The sequence below is a fragment of the Netta rufina genome (genome assembly GCF_964035555.1).
Source record: "Netta rufina genome assembly, chromosome: 3".
Lineage (NCBI taxonomy): Eukaryota > Metazoa > Chordata > Aves > Anseriformes > Anatidae > Netta > Netta rufina.
In genome coordinates, this window is record NC_140125.1 from 90,820,439 (window position 1) to 90,832,987 (window position 12,549).

General features: G+C 40.8%; 1 protein-coding gene across 3 annotated transcripts in view; it reads left to right on the forward strand.

Moving 5' to 3' along the window:
• Positions 1-1,861: 1,861 nt before the first annotated feature.
• LMBRD1 (LMBR1 domain containing 1) overlaps positions 1,862-12,549 on the forward strand; it is a 73,164-nt gene continuing 62,476 nt past the window's right edge. For 2 of the 3 annotated variants that reach the window (XM_084285269.1, XM_084285270.1), the window contains exons 1-3: positions 1,862-1,941; positions 2,498-2,674; positions 10,729-10,789. In XM_084285269.1, the coding sequence (XP_084141395.1) occupies positions 1,882-1,941; positions 2,498-2,674; positions 10,729-10,789 (298 nt within the window). In that variant the 5' untranslated portion in view covers positions 1,862-1,881. Of the gene's footprint in view, positions 1,942-2,497; positions 2,675-10,728; positions 10,790-12,549 lie in introns of those variants that run through there. The other variant, XM_084285271.1, reaches the window with a different exon arrangement.

Consider the following 12,549-nt stretch of genomic DNA (forward strand, 5'->3'; position numbering starts at 1 on the left):
GGGTACACAAGATGCTAGGAGAGAACCAGGACAGAAACCGGGCAGCTGACCCAAACTGGCCAAAGGGATATTCCATACCATATAGCATCATGCAGAGAAATAAATACGGTGTGGCTGGCTGGGGTGGGGTTGGGGGGCTGCTGTTTGGGGTCTGTCTGGACATCAGTCTGCAGGTGGTTAGCATCACTTTGTGCATCACTTACTTTGTGCATTTTTTTTCCTTAATTTTCTGTCCTACTAAGCTGTCTTCATTTCAACCAAGAAACTCTTTTTTTTTTTTGTTTTTCTTCCTTGATTCTCTCCACCGTCCTGCTGGAGGAAGTGGGGGTGAGCAAATGGCTGCGTGGTACTTAGCTGCCTAGCAGGTTAAACCATAACAATAACTAACCTTATGAGCATATGAACATTGTCACATGCAGCAGCAGACAGTGCTGGCCTGAAAGCAAGTGAAAAGCAGACAAAGGTGATAGCCTCGCCTTGGCAAGCCTCAACCTCTGCTGCTCTTCTCATCGGACTATGAGCCCACCAGATTGCCAGGAGCTATACTTGGCTCATGAGCACCACAGCCTCTGCACGTATCTGTGTGCTGCCTGTGCCTGAACACCAAATAGAAATCCAGCACAAGAATCTGTCTGGAATGAGTCTTCCAAACTACGCTGCTACTGCATAAGCAGGCCTGTTCTTTCAAGGCTACGAGATCCTCTGAAAACTGCATCCATGAAGATGTCATGGAAGTATGCCATCACATACTAGCACCCTCCACACTGCCCTGACACCAAACAGGAGTACAGCACGTGTCCACTGCTCTGGAGGAAACTTTCTCCCGTCCCCCCCAAACACAGGTCTCGTCCCTTATAGCAAAACTATGAGTACACCTAAACCCCTGCCCCCAACCACTTCACACATAGCTTGTGAGTGCCCCCGAGGTAGCAAAACTGGCATGGCTTTGTTATTCTGTGCCACGCCATGGGTTTATGCATCTGAAAATCTGCCTGTGTCTGTAAGCACGTAAGACCCTAAAACACCTGCTGGGCTTTTTTATTAAGATGCATCTCTCCCATGAGGAGAGGCTGAGAGAGATGGGATGTGTCAGCCTGGAGAATCGAGGCTGAGGAAGGTTATTGCCAATGTGTATGACGTAGCTGAAGGGAGGGAGCAAAGGAAGGAGCCAGGCTCTTTTCAGCGGTGCCCAGTGCCAGGACAAGAGGCAGTGGGCACAAAATGAAGCACAGGAGGTTCTGTGCAAACACCAGCAGCACTTCTGTGCTGTGCAGGTGGCTGAGCACTGGTACAGGCTGCCTGGAGAGGCTGTGGGGTCTCCCTGCTTGCTGACCTCCAAAAGCCACCTGGACACGGTCCTGAGCAGCCTGCTGTGGGTGGCCCTGCTGGAGCAGGGGTTGGAGCAGACGGCCTCCAGAGGGCACTGCCAACGCCAGCCTTTCTCTGATCTTGTATGTAGTTAAAACATCTCACGTGTTTTTACTGAAAAAAAAAAAAAAAAAAAAAAAAAAAAACAAAAAGACAATACTTGATACCTTTATTACTTGATATCTTTTAGTGTATCTTTTCCCAAAACCTCCTCTTTTTTTTTTCTTTTTTTTTTTATTTTCCCTCGTTTCTTGCTGCCTTTTAAACAGGAATCCCCTGAGGCTGCTCTGCCTCAGCCTGCCCACCAAAAGGGAGGGCACGACCCAGGCGGGAGGCAGCAGCCACTGAGGCGAAGTGGGACACCCACAAATCCAGCCCGGCCGGTGGAGCTCCACCTCGGCCGGGCCGGGCGGCCCCCGGTGCCCGTGGCGCCCATGGTGACACCGCGACACGCCTCCGCCTCCGTAATGGCCCCGCCTCGCAGGGGCGGGCGGCGGCCGTGACGGAGCGAAGATGGCGGCGGCCGCTTCTGAGCTGCTGACGGGATGGTGCCTCTTCGGCCTCGCGTTGCTGGTAAGAGGAGGCTCTCTGGGCATTCGTGTGTCCCCGGCGTGGTTGTTCCTCGGTCGGGGGCTGCTCAGAGCCCGCAGCTGCCCCTGTCAGGCCCTACAGAGGGTCGGCTTCTTCCTTCGTTTTCGCTTCCCGTCCCGCTGTTCCCCGTCCCCCTTCCCTTTAGGGGACGGGCAGCCCCCCCTTTCCCTTATCGTTCTCCTTTTGGACCCCCCATGTAAAAACCGTGGGACCCCCAGGGATTTTCCCCTCGCCTGGCTGCCCGTGTGCCCCTGGTGGAGCTGGTCCCGTGGCGTTGGGACGCCAAAGAGGGTCCGGGTGAGGGTGTGTGGCCGCCTCGTCTACTTGTCGGTGTACTCGGTGCTACTTGGGCTTAGGCTGTGACTGCTGCTCTGGTTTTGACAGCAACTACTGGTAGTGAAGGCAAAAAGAGTGAACATTTAGAAGAATATAACGCTGATGTTCAGGTACAAAGTGGCCCGAGACAGGGCCTAACTTTAGTAGCTGCTTTCTGATGTCCTTGTTGTGTTCGCTGTAATTATCCTTCCCTGTTTTACAGGCTATTCTGATTTTCTGCTGGGTTTATGTACGCAAGTATCAAAGTCGACGAGAAAGTGAAGTAATTTCTACTATAACAGCCATCTTCGCATTGGCAGTTGCACTGATCTCATCAGCACTGTTACCAGTAGACATCTTCTTGGTTTCGTATATGAAAAATCAAAATGGTACATTTAAGGTATGTACTTTTAAAATGTTAATTGTTTCTTTGTAAGAGGCAGTTCTCTCATGTTGAGAGGGGATTTTGTTTCCTTTACGTGTTTTGTCAAAGTATTTAGAACTTTTGCTAGCAGCAGTGCTGTTGCTCCAGTTCCTGGAAAGCTGTGTGCTAGGACTGCAAATACAACACTGCTCTGTTCATTACTTGAACTGGATTTCAGTTTTCAATTCTATTACTTTATGTTTTTTCCTGTAAGGCTTTCCAAATTCTACTTGTTTCCAAACACTTATTAATTTTATTGTGTTAAAAGGAGTGTGTATACTACCCTTGGGTTATAGATACATCTTGTAAATACTGCTCTTCCGTACATTGTTATGGGGCATTCTAGAATGGAACTTGTTGCTCTATTACTTAGAAACATACTGCTTTGCTAATTCATGTTTTAAGATTTGTTTAAATACTTGTTTTTCAAGCATTCATTTTTTCTGGTACTGAAACATAGCATAGTGACTCTACGTAGGTCTTTACCTATGATGTAGAGTGTGAGGTTAGCTGCTTGCAAAGCAGCTTAATACAGCTTTACTAGGGAAAGGTGAAACTCCCCTTAAGGGGAGTGGATGTGTGTGGCAGGGGAATATAGTAATATCTATTCTTGCTAGATACTGCCACACCTCTAAACAGGTATGGGGACCTATTGCACAGTAACTGTAGGGGATTGCTGTGTAACACGTTTTCAGTGAGATGAATACAAGGATACTAGCATACTATACATTGAGAATAGTACTGAGTATTAAGAAGTATATTGAGCCTGACAAGGTAGAGAAATAGCTATGAGAAAATAATTCCAGATGAGAAAGTGCATCTGCAAGGGACTAAGTAGAATTTCCTGTTGTAAAGGGATCTAGCTGGAGGCCTAGTTGGTGAATGCACTCTTTTCATGATTTGAGAAGCAGTTGTGAGGCCAAATGTAGTCATGCAGTCAGTACAATTTTAATTAAAGAAATGTGATTAATAGAAGGAACAGCATCATATTTAAAATACTGATTTTTTTTCTAGGTTTAGAACTGTGTTAGTGGCCATGTGCTGTGGGTAAATGGAAGGGTGGGTAGATTCTATTTAAAATTGTGCCTGAAAGCAGCAAGCATCTGTGCTGGTGGTAAAGGTTTTATTTCTTCCAAGTACTTTTACTTGTGTTTCTGACACTTCTTGGTCCTGTTTAGTTCCTAACGTTTGTAGATGCTACTTGTGGTGTGTTGTTCAATACTGCCCTGCAGAAGAATTCTTCCTTCTCTCTTAATGTTTAACTCAGTGAGTTTCTAGCTTTGCAGCAATAACTTGAGGTCTTCTGATTCAATGCAACACAAGTGTTGAAGTTGTGAAATAAAAATATGACCCTGGCCTTCCTGATAAAGTTGAGTGAATCTGCAGTCAGAACATACAGACTTACATGTAAGCAATAGGCTTTGATTCTTTGATTTCAATTTGAAGCTAGGAAGTTGTCAGCATGTTGACATGTTGATTTTCATGATTAATTAAGATTCTTAACACTGTGCTGGATACTGCGTATTGCTTTTCTGCTACAACTTCAAAAGCAGAAGAGGCTGGATTGGGTTCTGAGTGTTTCTGGGAATTGACTGTACTTACTTTAAACCATTGCTTCAAGCCTAGCACTTCCAAGGCTGGTGCTTAGCACATCCACGTCTGATGCTGGGCTATGACTGTGGCCAGAATCCTTTATTTTCAATAGCCAAAGTGACTTAGGCATTTGATATATTACTTTTCCTTGGTAAACTTTTGGAGACAGTTCTAGGTAGCAGATGTGGACTGTATTCTCTGTAGATCAATTATTAGTTCATCAAAAAATCCTTCAACTGGACGATTTCAGAACTTGTGCCAAAAGAGTGGTGGCAATTACACAGCTCCTAGGTGCATGATTTTTGCTTTACAAATCTTTTTTTTTTTTCTCTGCCTCTCAACTGTGATTCACAGTGGCAGCGCTAAAGAGATGAGAGTCAAGAGTATTCAACTTCTGAGTTGAGTATTCAACTTAAGGGGTACTACATATGGACTCTCAGGTCGGTTTTTAATCCATCTGACCATCCTGTCAATAAATTGACTTTTCTGATACTTTTTTCGGTGAACACACTTGTAGCTAACTACGAGAAGTGTTGTTGTGATTTAACCCTGGTAGGCAGTGAAGTCCCACGCAGCTGCCTGCTTGCTCTCCCAAGGTGGTGTCGGGGAGAGAATCAGAAGGGTAAAACTCTCTGAGAACTCATGGGCTGAGATAAAGGCAGTTTACTAGGTAAAACAAAAGCTGTAAGCGTAAGCAAAAGAAACCAAGGAGTCCCTTTGCTCTTTCCCTTTGCCAGGCAGGTGCTCAGTCAGTTCCAGGAAAGCAGCACTCTTCATGGGTAATGGTTTCTTGGGAAGAAAAACATCATCACTCTGAACAATTTTACTGCCAGGCATGATAACCATATGGCATGGAACATCCCTTTGGTCTCTTTGTTTCAGCTGTCCTGTTTGTGTCTATTCAATGCTTCCTCTGCACCCCTAGCCTCCTGGCAGTGCAGCATAACAAGGAGAGAAGTCCTTGACTCTGCATAAGCACTGCTCGGCAGCATCTAAAACATTTGTGTGTTTATCACCACTATTTTCATTACAAATCCAAAACATAGCATCAGAGGAGCTTGCTATGAAGAAAATGAACTTTTTCCCAGCCAAAACCAGGACAAATATGTTGTGCTAATAGCAGAGGCTAAGCAGAAGCCAAGGTTAGTCTGGTGGTTGAAAGTTTCTGTGAATAGTATGTGTTCACTGACTAGTGAAGGTGTGTGTCCTGGCTACAAGGGTCAGTTTAATTGTCCTGATAGTAGTAATAATCACCTGTACCAGATTATCCTCTGAAGACTGTCAAAATGGTGCTGTTTTTTGGATGAATTTTCTTAAAACAGTGTTCTGTAAACATTTTCTATCCTGTGGCCTGAGGTGTCTTCCTTGACAAGGGCTATGTACTCTAACATGGTCAGCCCTGGTTAACCTTGATGTTTTGTCAGTTTCGATGGCATCGTGGAACTTAACAGAGTGTTTATACATCTTTCCATGATGATAAGTTATTCTTTACTATAAACAAATGGCTTGTGGCATCTGGTACCTGTTGGTTAGTACCTGTTGGTTGTCTCACCATATGTCTTACTGTATTTCCCGAGACGTGACAGTGGTAATGCAAGCAAATTGAGCAATTTTGGTACATAGAGGTTTTGCACTTACAAAAGTTTTGTAAAGGTCATGTAGTCCTTTAGGAAAGGAGCAGTGGTGAATGGACTTGGGTTGTCATTATTCTGTGTGAAAAGGAATTCCTTGAATAGAATAGTTCAATTGAAAGGGACCTACAAATATCAGAGTCCAAAAACAACTGAAATATTGTATTTCAGAACAACAGTGCCTTATTATCATAAGTTGCTGACTGGACACAGCTGCTGAGGGAAGAACGAAGATGCTTCTGATTCATACTGTCAGGAGAAGCGAATGTTCTTCACAACTAATTTTCTATGAATATAACTACTAAGGAAAAAAAAAAAGCACTCGAGGGAGCTTTTCTTTGGTTTCAGCATTTAGGTAAAATGGATCTGTCTTAAACTGCCTTTTTTATATTCATGTATACACAGCAATGTTTTACTGATGTGTTTACATCTAACACTTGTAACTGTATTTAAATTTCCTGAGTTCTTCAGCATAACTCATGTTAATGTGTACTTAAGAGTATTAGCTTAGTGTAGGCCATACTACTCATTGTATGTCCTTGCAATTTGAATCCTTTATCTGTCAATACAACGCACTGTTACAGGTATTGTAAAGGTGGTGTGATGCATTCTTGCTAAACTGCATGGAACAGAACCAAGTGCAGCAGACCAGTGCAGAATGTGTGAATTCAGCAGATCTTAAGAGAATCTGTGGTCACACTTTCACATCTTAAACAGTTACAGAAGGCAGTAGTGAAATCTCACCTTCTTAATCTGTTGTGTATCTAAGGTATTTGCTGTGTATTCTGTAAATTTGGGTCATAATGGGTGGAGAAGAAAACAGGCCAGGTCTAGAGGCTCTCCAGATGAGTTCTTAGCTGAGTTCTGTACATGCTTGTCCAGTAAACTTTTATATGCCTGTCAATTTGAGAAATACCAGCACTGCTGCTGACAATGTCTGAGCTCTGACACTCAAAAGGCAGCAGCATGTCCCTTGACAAGGCAGCGCTGCTGTCACTAGCTTTTGAAACATCTCAGAGGAACTGGTTGCTGCTGATGAGGTGTGCATACAGATAACTTGCTGGTAAGAACAAGAATTTTTACCTCAGTTGGTGTAAAACTAAGTAGAGAGAGGCTGAATGGAAGCCTGCACAATAAGTATGCTCTGCTCTTAAGCTGGCTTGCATTACAGATTTTTCTTTTGTAGAGTAATACAAAGTTTACCTTTGGGCACAAATGTGCTGTGGTGAAATAGATCTCTGTATCTATATCCATACATTAATGTAAGATAACATCTCAGCATTTTAATAAGCTGTCGTGTACACTTTCTGGTCTATTACTGTGGTCTTGTACGCTGCTTAATTCAAGCAACAAAATTAAAAGTGTTTATGATGTTTTGAAATTCTGTATTTTTATTCTGTTATGAATCCTGCTAATACTCTTCTGGAGGTGGAGAAAAAACTTTTTTTGGTAGTTAAGTCCTATCAATTACTAGCTACCTCTTCCTGTAAGTGGCTGTGCAACAGTGGTAAAGTGGTTAAGCAACAGTAAGACCCACAGTTGTTTTTTCTTACTTATTCTTGCTTGGTGTGTGTTTTGAGTCTCTCTGATTGTGGGAGAGACCTTTTTCCGAGACCTACTTGAAAGTGCCACCTGTTCAGTTAGCACTTTTTTCCCCGAGGCGTAATTAAAGCAACACACTGCCTTATTTTTAACACCAGGCAAATTAAACACTTTAATATTCTGAACTTAGTTACTGTCAAATTCTTTTTACAGTCATACAGATGCCTAGAAATTTTTCTGTTGAAACACTGTTAGGGTTTGGGCCTGACAGTTTTCAAAGTCTGGGCTTCCTGTGTATGTGACAGGCACTTAACTTTAGGCAGTGTTGTTTCTAGCCCTTCTGTTCAAGTATTTTCACGCTTTCTTTTTGCTGATGAAAAATATCTGTATGCTTTTCTACTCCAATTCCAATTGGATAATGATCTAACTTTAAATGCTCAGTGTAAAGTGGCCTATTGGGAATCTTAATATATTAATTTCAAGGAAGGTGGTGCTGATTTCCTGAGATCACAGAAAAATGGCTATCATCTGAAATGGGTATGGTCTGTCATCAAGTCCACATTCCATGGGAATTGAGGCAATTCTAAGAGAACTGGTAAAGCAAGTGTCTGAATTTATCTTGTGCAGTCTTAAGCAGCATTCTTACTTCCGTATTTCATATGTGCTGTATCAGTGTGTGCTTTCTTACAGCAACTGAAAGGGCTTGAGTTCACCAATTTGAAAAAACCCTACGCATAGGATCTGCAAGGAGCTTAGATATTACTGGATCTCTTATTTTTCCACTGATGTATTTTGGAGACATACCAGCACAACTAGTTAGCTTTCTAAAAACTTTGCTTCTGGACAGCTATCTTTCTGCTCTCGACTGTGAGTAGAGTGGATCCCACAAAACCGGAGCAGTTCTGGAATGTTTCATCTGTACAGACAGGCTTGCACCTCTGTATCCAGTGCCTGGTTTGGGCTGCCAACAATCATGTTACAGTCATGTTAAGCTTCCTTAATCCTATAGTTCCAATAAGAGAAGGAAAAAGGAATAGCTGGGTGCAATTACTAGTGTAGCTGTAGCAGCATCTTTGCTTCACTTTTCGGAACAATTCCCCAGGAGTACTGTGTAACTGGATTCTGAAAATTGTTAGCTTTTTCTCTTGCTGAATAATGGATGTCAATGCTGCTACATCTGGGATATAAATTTTAAAATGCATGGGTGGGTTTCTGGCAGTTCTGAGGTAAGATTTGAGATACATTTATTAATTTCAGTGATGAATTTTAGCTTCAACACATGACTTTCAGATAGGAATTTCAGGAGGAAAACAGTCTGTCCCTCGGTGTTATGTAAAAAACTTCAGTGCTTAGGCCAAAAACTCAAGGCTGGCATACAGTTAGTGTCTAAGCTCCACTGGTGAGTGAAATATTGAGTAATCCAGTATTTCTTCAAAAGATTGATACAGGGTACTGGTCTCTGAAGCTTACTGTTTATATAACTCAAGTCTTATGTTAACCTTTGCTTTTCAGTTTGAACTTCTGAAAAAGAAGACGAGGGTTTAAAGTGGGTAGACAATTAGTAGAAAAACAAGTCTATAAGCTACAATAGCATAATAAAGTCTTTGCCATTCTCATATCTAATTATTGCATCAAAAAATCTTAGTCCTGGCTATTCTATGACAGGAATGCTGCATGCAGTCAGGTGTCTTAAGAGATCCCATTCCCAAAGTGCTGTGGGAATTGGCTCAGTGTACTTGGTAGCTGCCCAAACAACTTGGTGTTCTACCTGGTCTGTAGTATTTTGTTTCTGAAAAGTATTTCTTCATCAAACGGTCCTCTTCTTGTTCCTCCATGCCCACTCATTTCCAGTTTTGCTAGCATTCTACAGACAGTAGGTTCTTTAGAAGTAGCCTTTCTGTGTTTGTATTTATGTAATACTGATAGATAAGAGGATATAGCTATCATTATATACTTGTATTCTTTAATATGTGATTATTTCAGTGTTGCTAAATACAGTTGGAACAGGAACTGAGGTACAGTACTGCAGAGCTTCTGAGAAGTCATGGATTTTTGTATACTGTTAGTATCTAGACCTATACGCTTGAAAAATAGCTTCGATACCTTAAAAGGCTATGTATACAAAATCAGCTGTTCTTCCCAACAGAGCAAATTCTGCTTATAAAACTTGACTCTGTTCTCTCTATCAGCTTGCATGTAGAAAATGCTTATCTCTACTACAGAGCTTTTCTTTCTAGAAAGGTGTTCCCAGACTTCAGTGTGCGATGCCATTTCTGTGGCTGAAATCCAGTTAAGCCACTTCCAGCCTCAAGTGGTGTTTTGAGGCTGTTATTTTTAGCAATTCCCATTGTCAGACTTTGTGATCTAAAAGTAATGCTTTTCTGACTGAGAGGTAGGTAATAACCTCAAAATGAGTACATCATTGACTTGATTACGTCCCTCTCAGTTGGCTTTCAGCTTAATGTAGGCAAGCCTCTAAGACAGTTCAAGCTGCAACACATCTGACTACGGGGCTGGGCTATTCATACAGCTAAGTTGCCTGTAAAATCTTTTTCTGATGTACTGTCCTGCTTCAAAGCCTATCATATGTTGTTTTTTTAGGAAACTCATTCTGAGGACAGCTGTGTCTGTGTAAAGGCTTGGCCTATATGCTTAATGTCAACTGTGTTACTCCAACAGTCCAGAAGGAAAAGGGCTAGGACTGAGAATAATCATATCTCCAGGATTTTTTTTTAACAAAACACTTTGAAGAACTGTTTAGATTAAGCTTCAAACTTGGTGGTTGTGTTGTCTGATACATATTAAGTGAAAATTAGTTTAATAAAAGTGGATATTCAGATGACCACTTAAATACCAAGTACAGAACAACAGGAAATATACTCAGCTGCTAAAAAAAAATTACACTAACACTTTTATTTCAGTTATTCATTAAAAATTAATATATTGTAACTAAGGGTATTAATTTCCAGGGGGGTGGGGGGGGAGGGGGAAGAGCTTTGAATTTTTAGCTAATGACCAAAATGAATATAGGCAGTTGGGATGCTACTGTAGTGTCTGTCATGTTAAAGGTAGCATTTCTTAATCATAATGATTGGCTTGAACTTACTCACTTACACAGATAAGTTCAACTTAATATCAACAAACTGGGTCCTAATGTTTTTCATTAGGCTTTTGATATAAAAATGTTTTTCAGTTCTATGAAAATGCAATTGAATAAAATGTTCTTTTTATTTGGTGCTAAATGCTTTTATTCTGTTTTACTAGGACTGGGCTGATGCTAATGTTTCAAGACAGATTGAAGACACTGTACTTTATGGATACTATAGTAAGTATTTTTAACTTTTTCCTTCCAGTTAATAGGACCTATCACTTTCATACCTTTACTTAAAGATATTAAGCGTTCAGGGGTCATACTGGATGATTGCTATTTGGTTACATTAGTCCCACACTTAGAGCCTTTCAGTGAAGTTTTTACATTCAAGTGCCCCTCTAAAAATGCAAATATACTGAAGGCTAAACCAGGAAAAGGCTAATGGCTTCTGTCACGCAATCTGCTGTTAGCATGTATACTGTATGTATTTAGAGGTTCATTTAGGTCATCTGATGGCTTTGATATGTATATATATTTTTTTTTTAGCACTCAGGATATGCAGTGGTGTGAAACTTGCCTACCGTGTGTACAGTCAGTGCATTTATGATCATAGCACTTTTTAAGATTCAACAACTACCATATTCATGTCTGGTGAGGATCTGCTGAGGGAACTTGGGTTATTTAGCCTAGAGAAAATTGGGGTTCAGGGGAGACCTTGTTGCTCTGCCTCAAAGGAGGTCATAACTAGGTGTGGGTTGGCTTCCCCTCCCAAACAACAAGCAATAGTACAAGAGGAAATGGCCTCTAGTTGCACCAGTGGATGTTTAGTTTGGATACCACGAAAAAAAATTCTTTACTGAAAGGGTTGTAAGGCATTGAGAACTGGCTGCAAAGGCAAGTAAGTAATTGAGTCACCACCCCTAAAGGTATTAAAAAGTGTATTGCTTAGGGACATAGTTTAGTGGTAGACTTGGCAGTGCTAGGCTAATGATTGGACTCTGCTCTTAGAGGTCTCTTCCAACCTAAATAATTCTATATTTATATATTTTAAAATATATATTTTTTGAATCAGTTCAAAATAGCTTGTGATTTGCTATTTGCAAATCAGTTCCTCACTTGTGAGGTTGCATGTGTTGTCTGACAGAGCCAGTCTCACAAACCAGAATGTATAGTTTCATGCTGAGTGAAGCCTAAAACCAGAACTGGTAAAAATAAAAATTAAAAAAAAGTAAATCTGTGGTTTAAAAAATGAGCTGTGTAACTACTAATTTATCTTCTACAAAAGTTCTTTACTCTAGAATAGTGGAATCATGTCACATGTGCTTTCTACTCTTTGTTAGGTTCTTCACTAATGATGTGAATGCTCTTCAACCTTTTCTCTGTACCATCTGTATAGATACATTAAACTGATGAATGAATTCCCATAAAATAGTTTGGGCTAACTAACCATTGAACGTGGTCTGGAAGACTGGAAAATGTTTTCAGACCACAAATGCCTTTTCTGAAATGAGATCAAGTGTATAATTGATTCAGGCTGTTTACTTTTGGATATAAGTTGAGTGGGTTGCTTTTGTTATTGAATAACTTGAGACTGCATCCAACTGAGCTTTGGATGACAAATGTTAAAATATGAACTCTTCACAAAGTTCACATATTTGAGTTTTAATGAAAATCAGCTAATTTTTTAATAGAATTAGATTTTTATAGAAGGGAAAACCTTGCAATTATCTGTCTACTGGGATTTCATCTAGTACTGTACACGAGTATTCTGTGTTGCTTCTGCAGCAGATGCTTGTAGAGATACCTCTAGGTTAGGCTTTGCACTAAAAGTTGTCTTTACAGTTGCTTTTTAAACTTTAAAAAAAACTTTTTAAGTTCTTAAACTTAAAACCTTTTAATTTTTTTAACTTTTTTGTTTAAAGACCTAAATTTTATGGACTGGTTTATATTTTAGCTAAATCTACTTAAGTTCATTTTCATTACTTCTCTGAGGA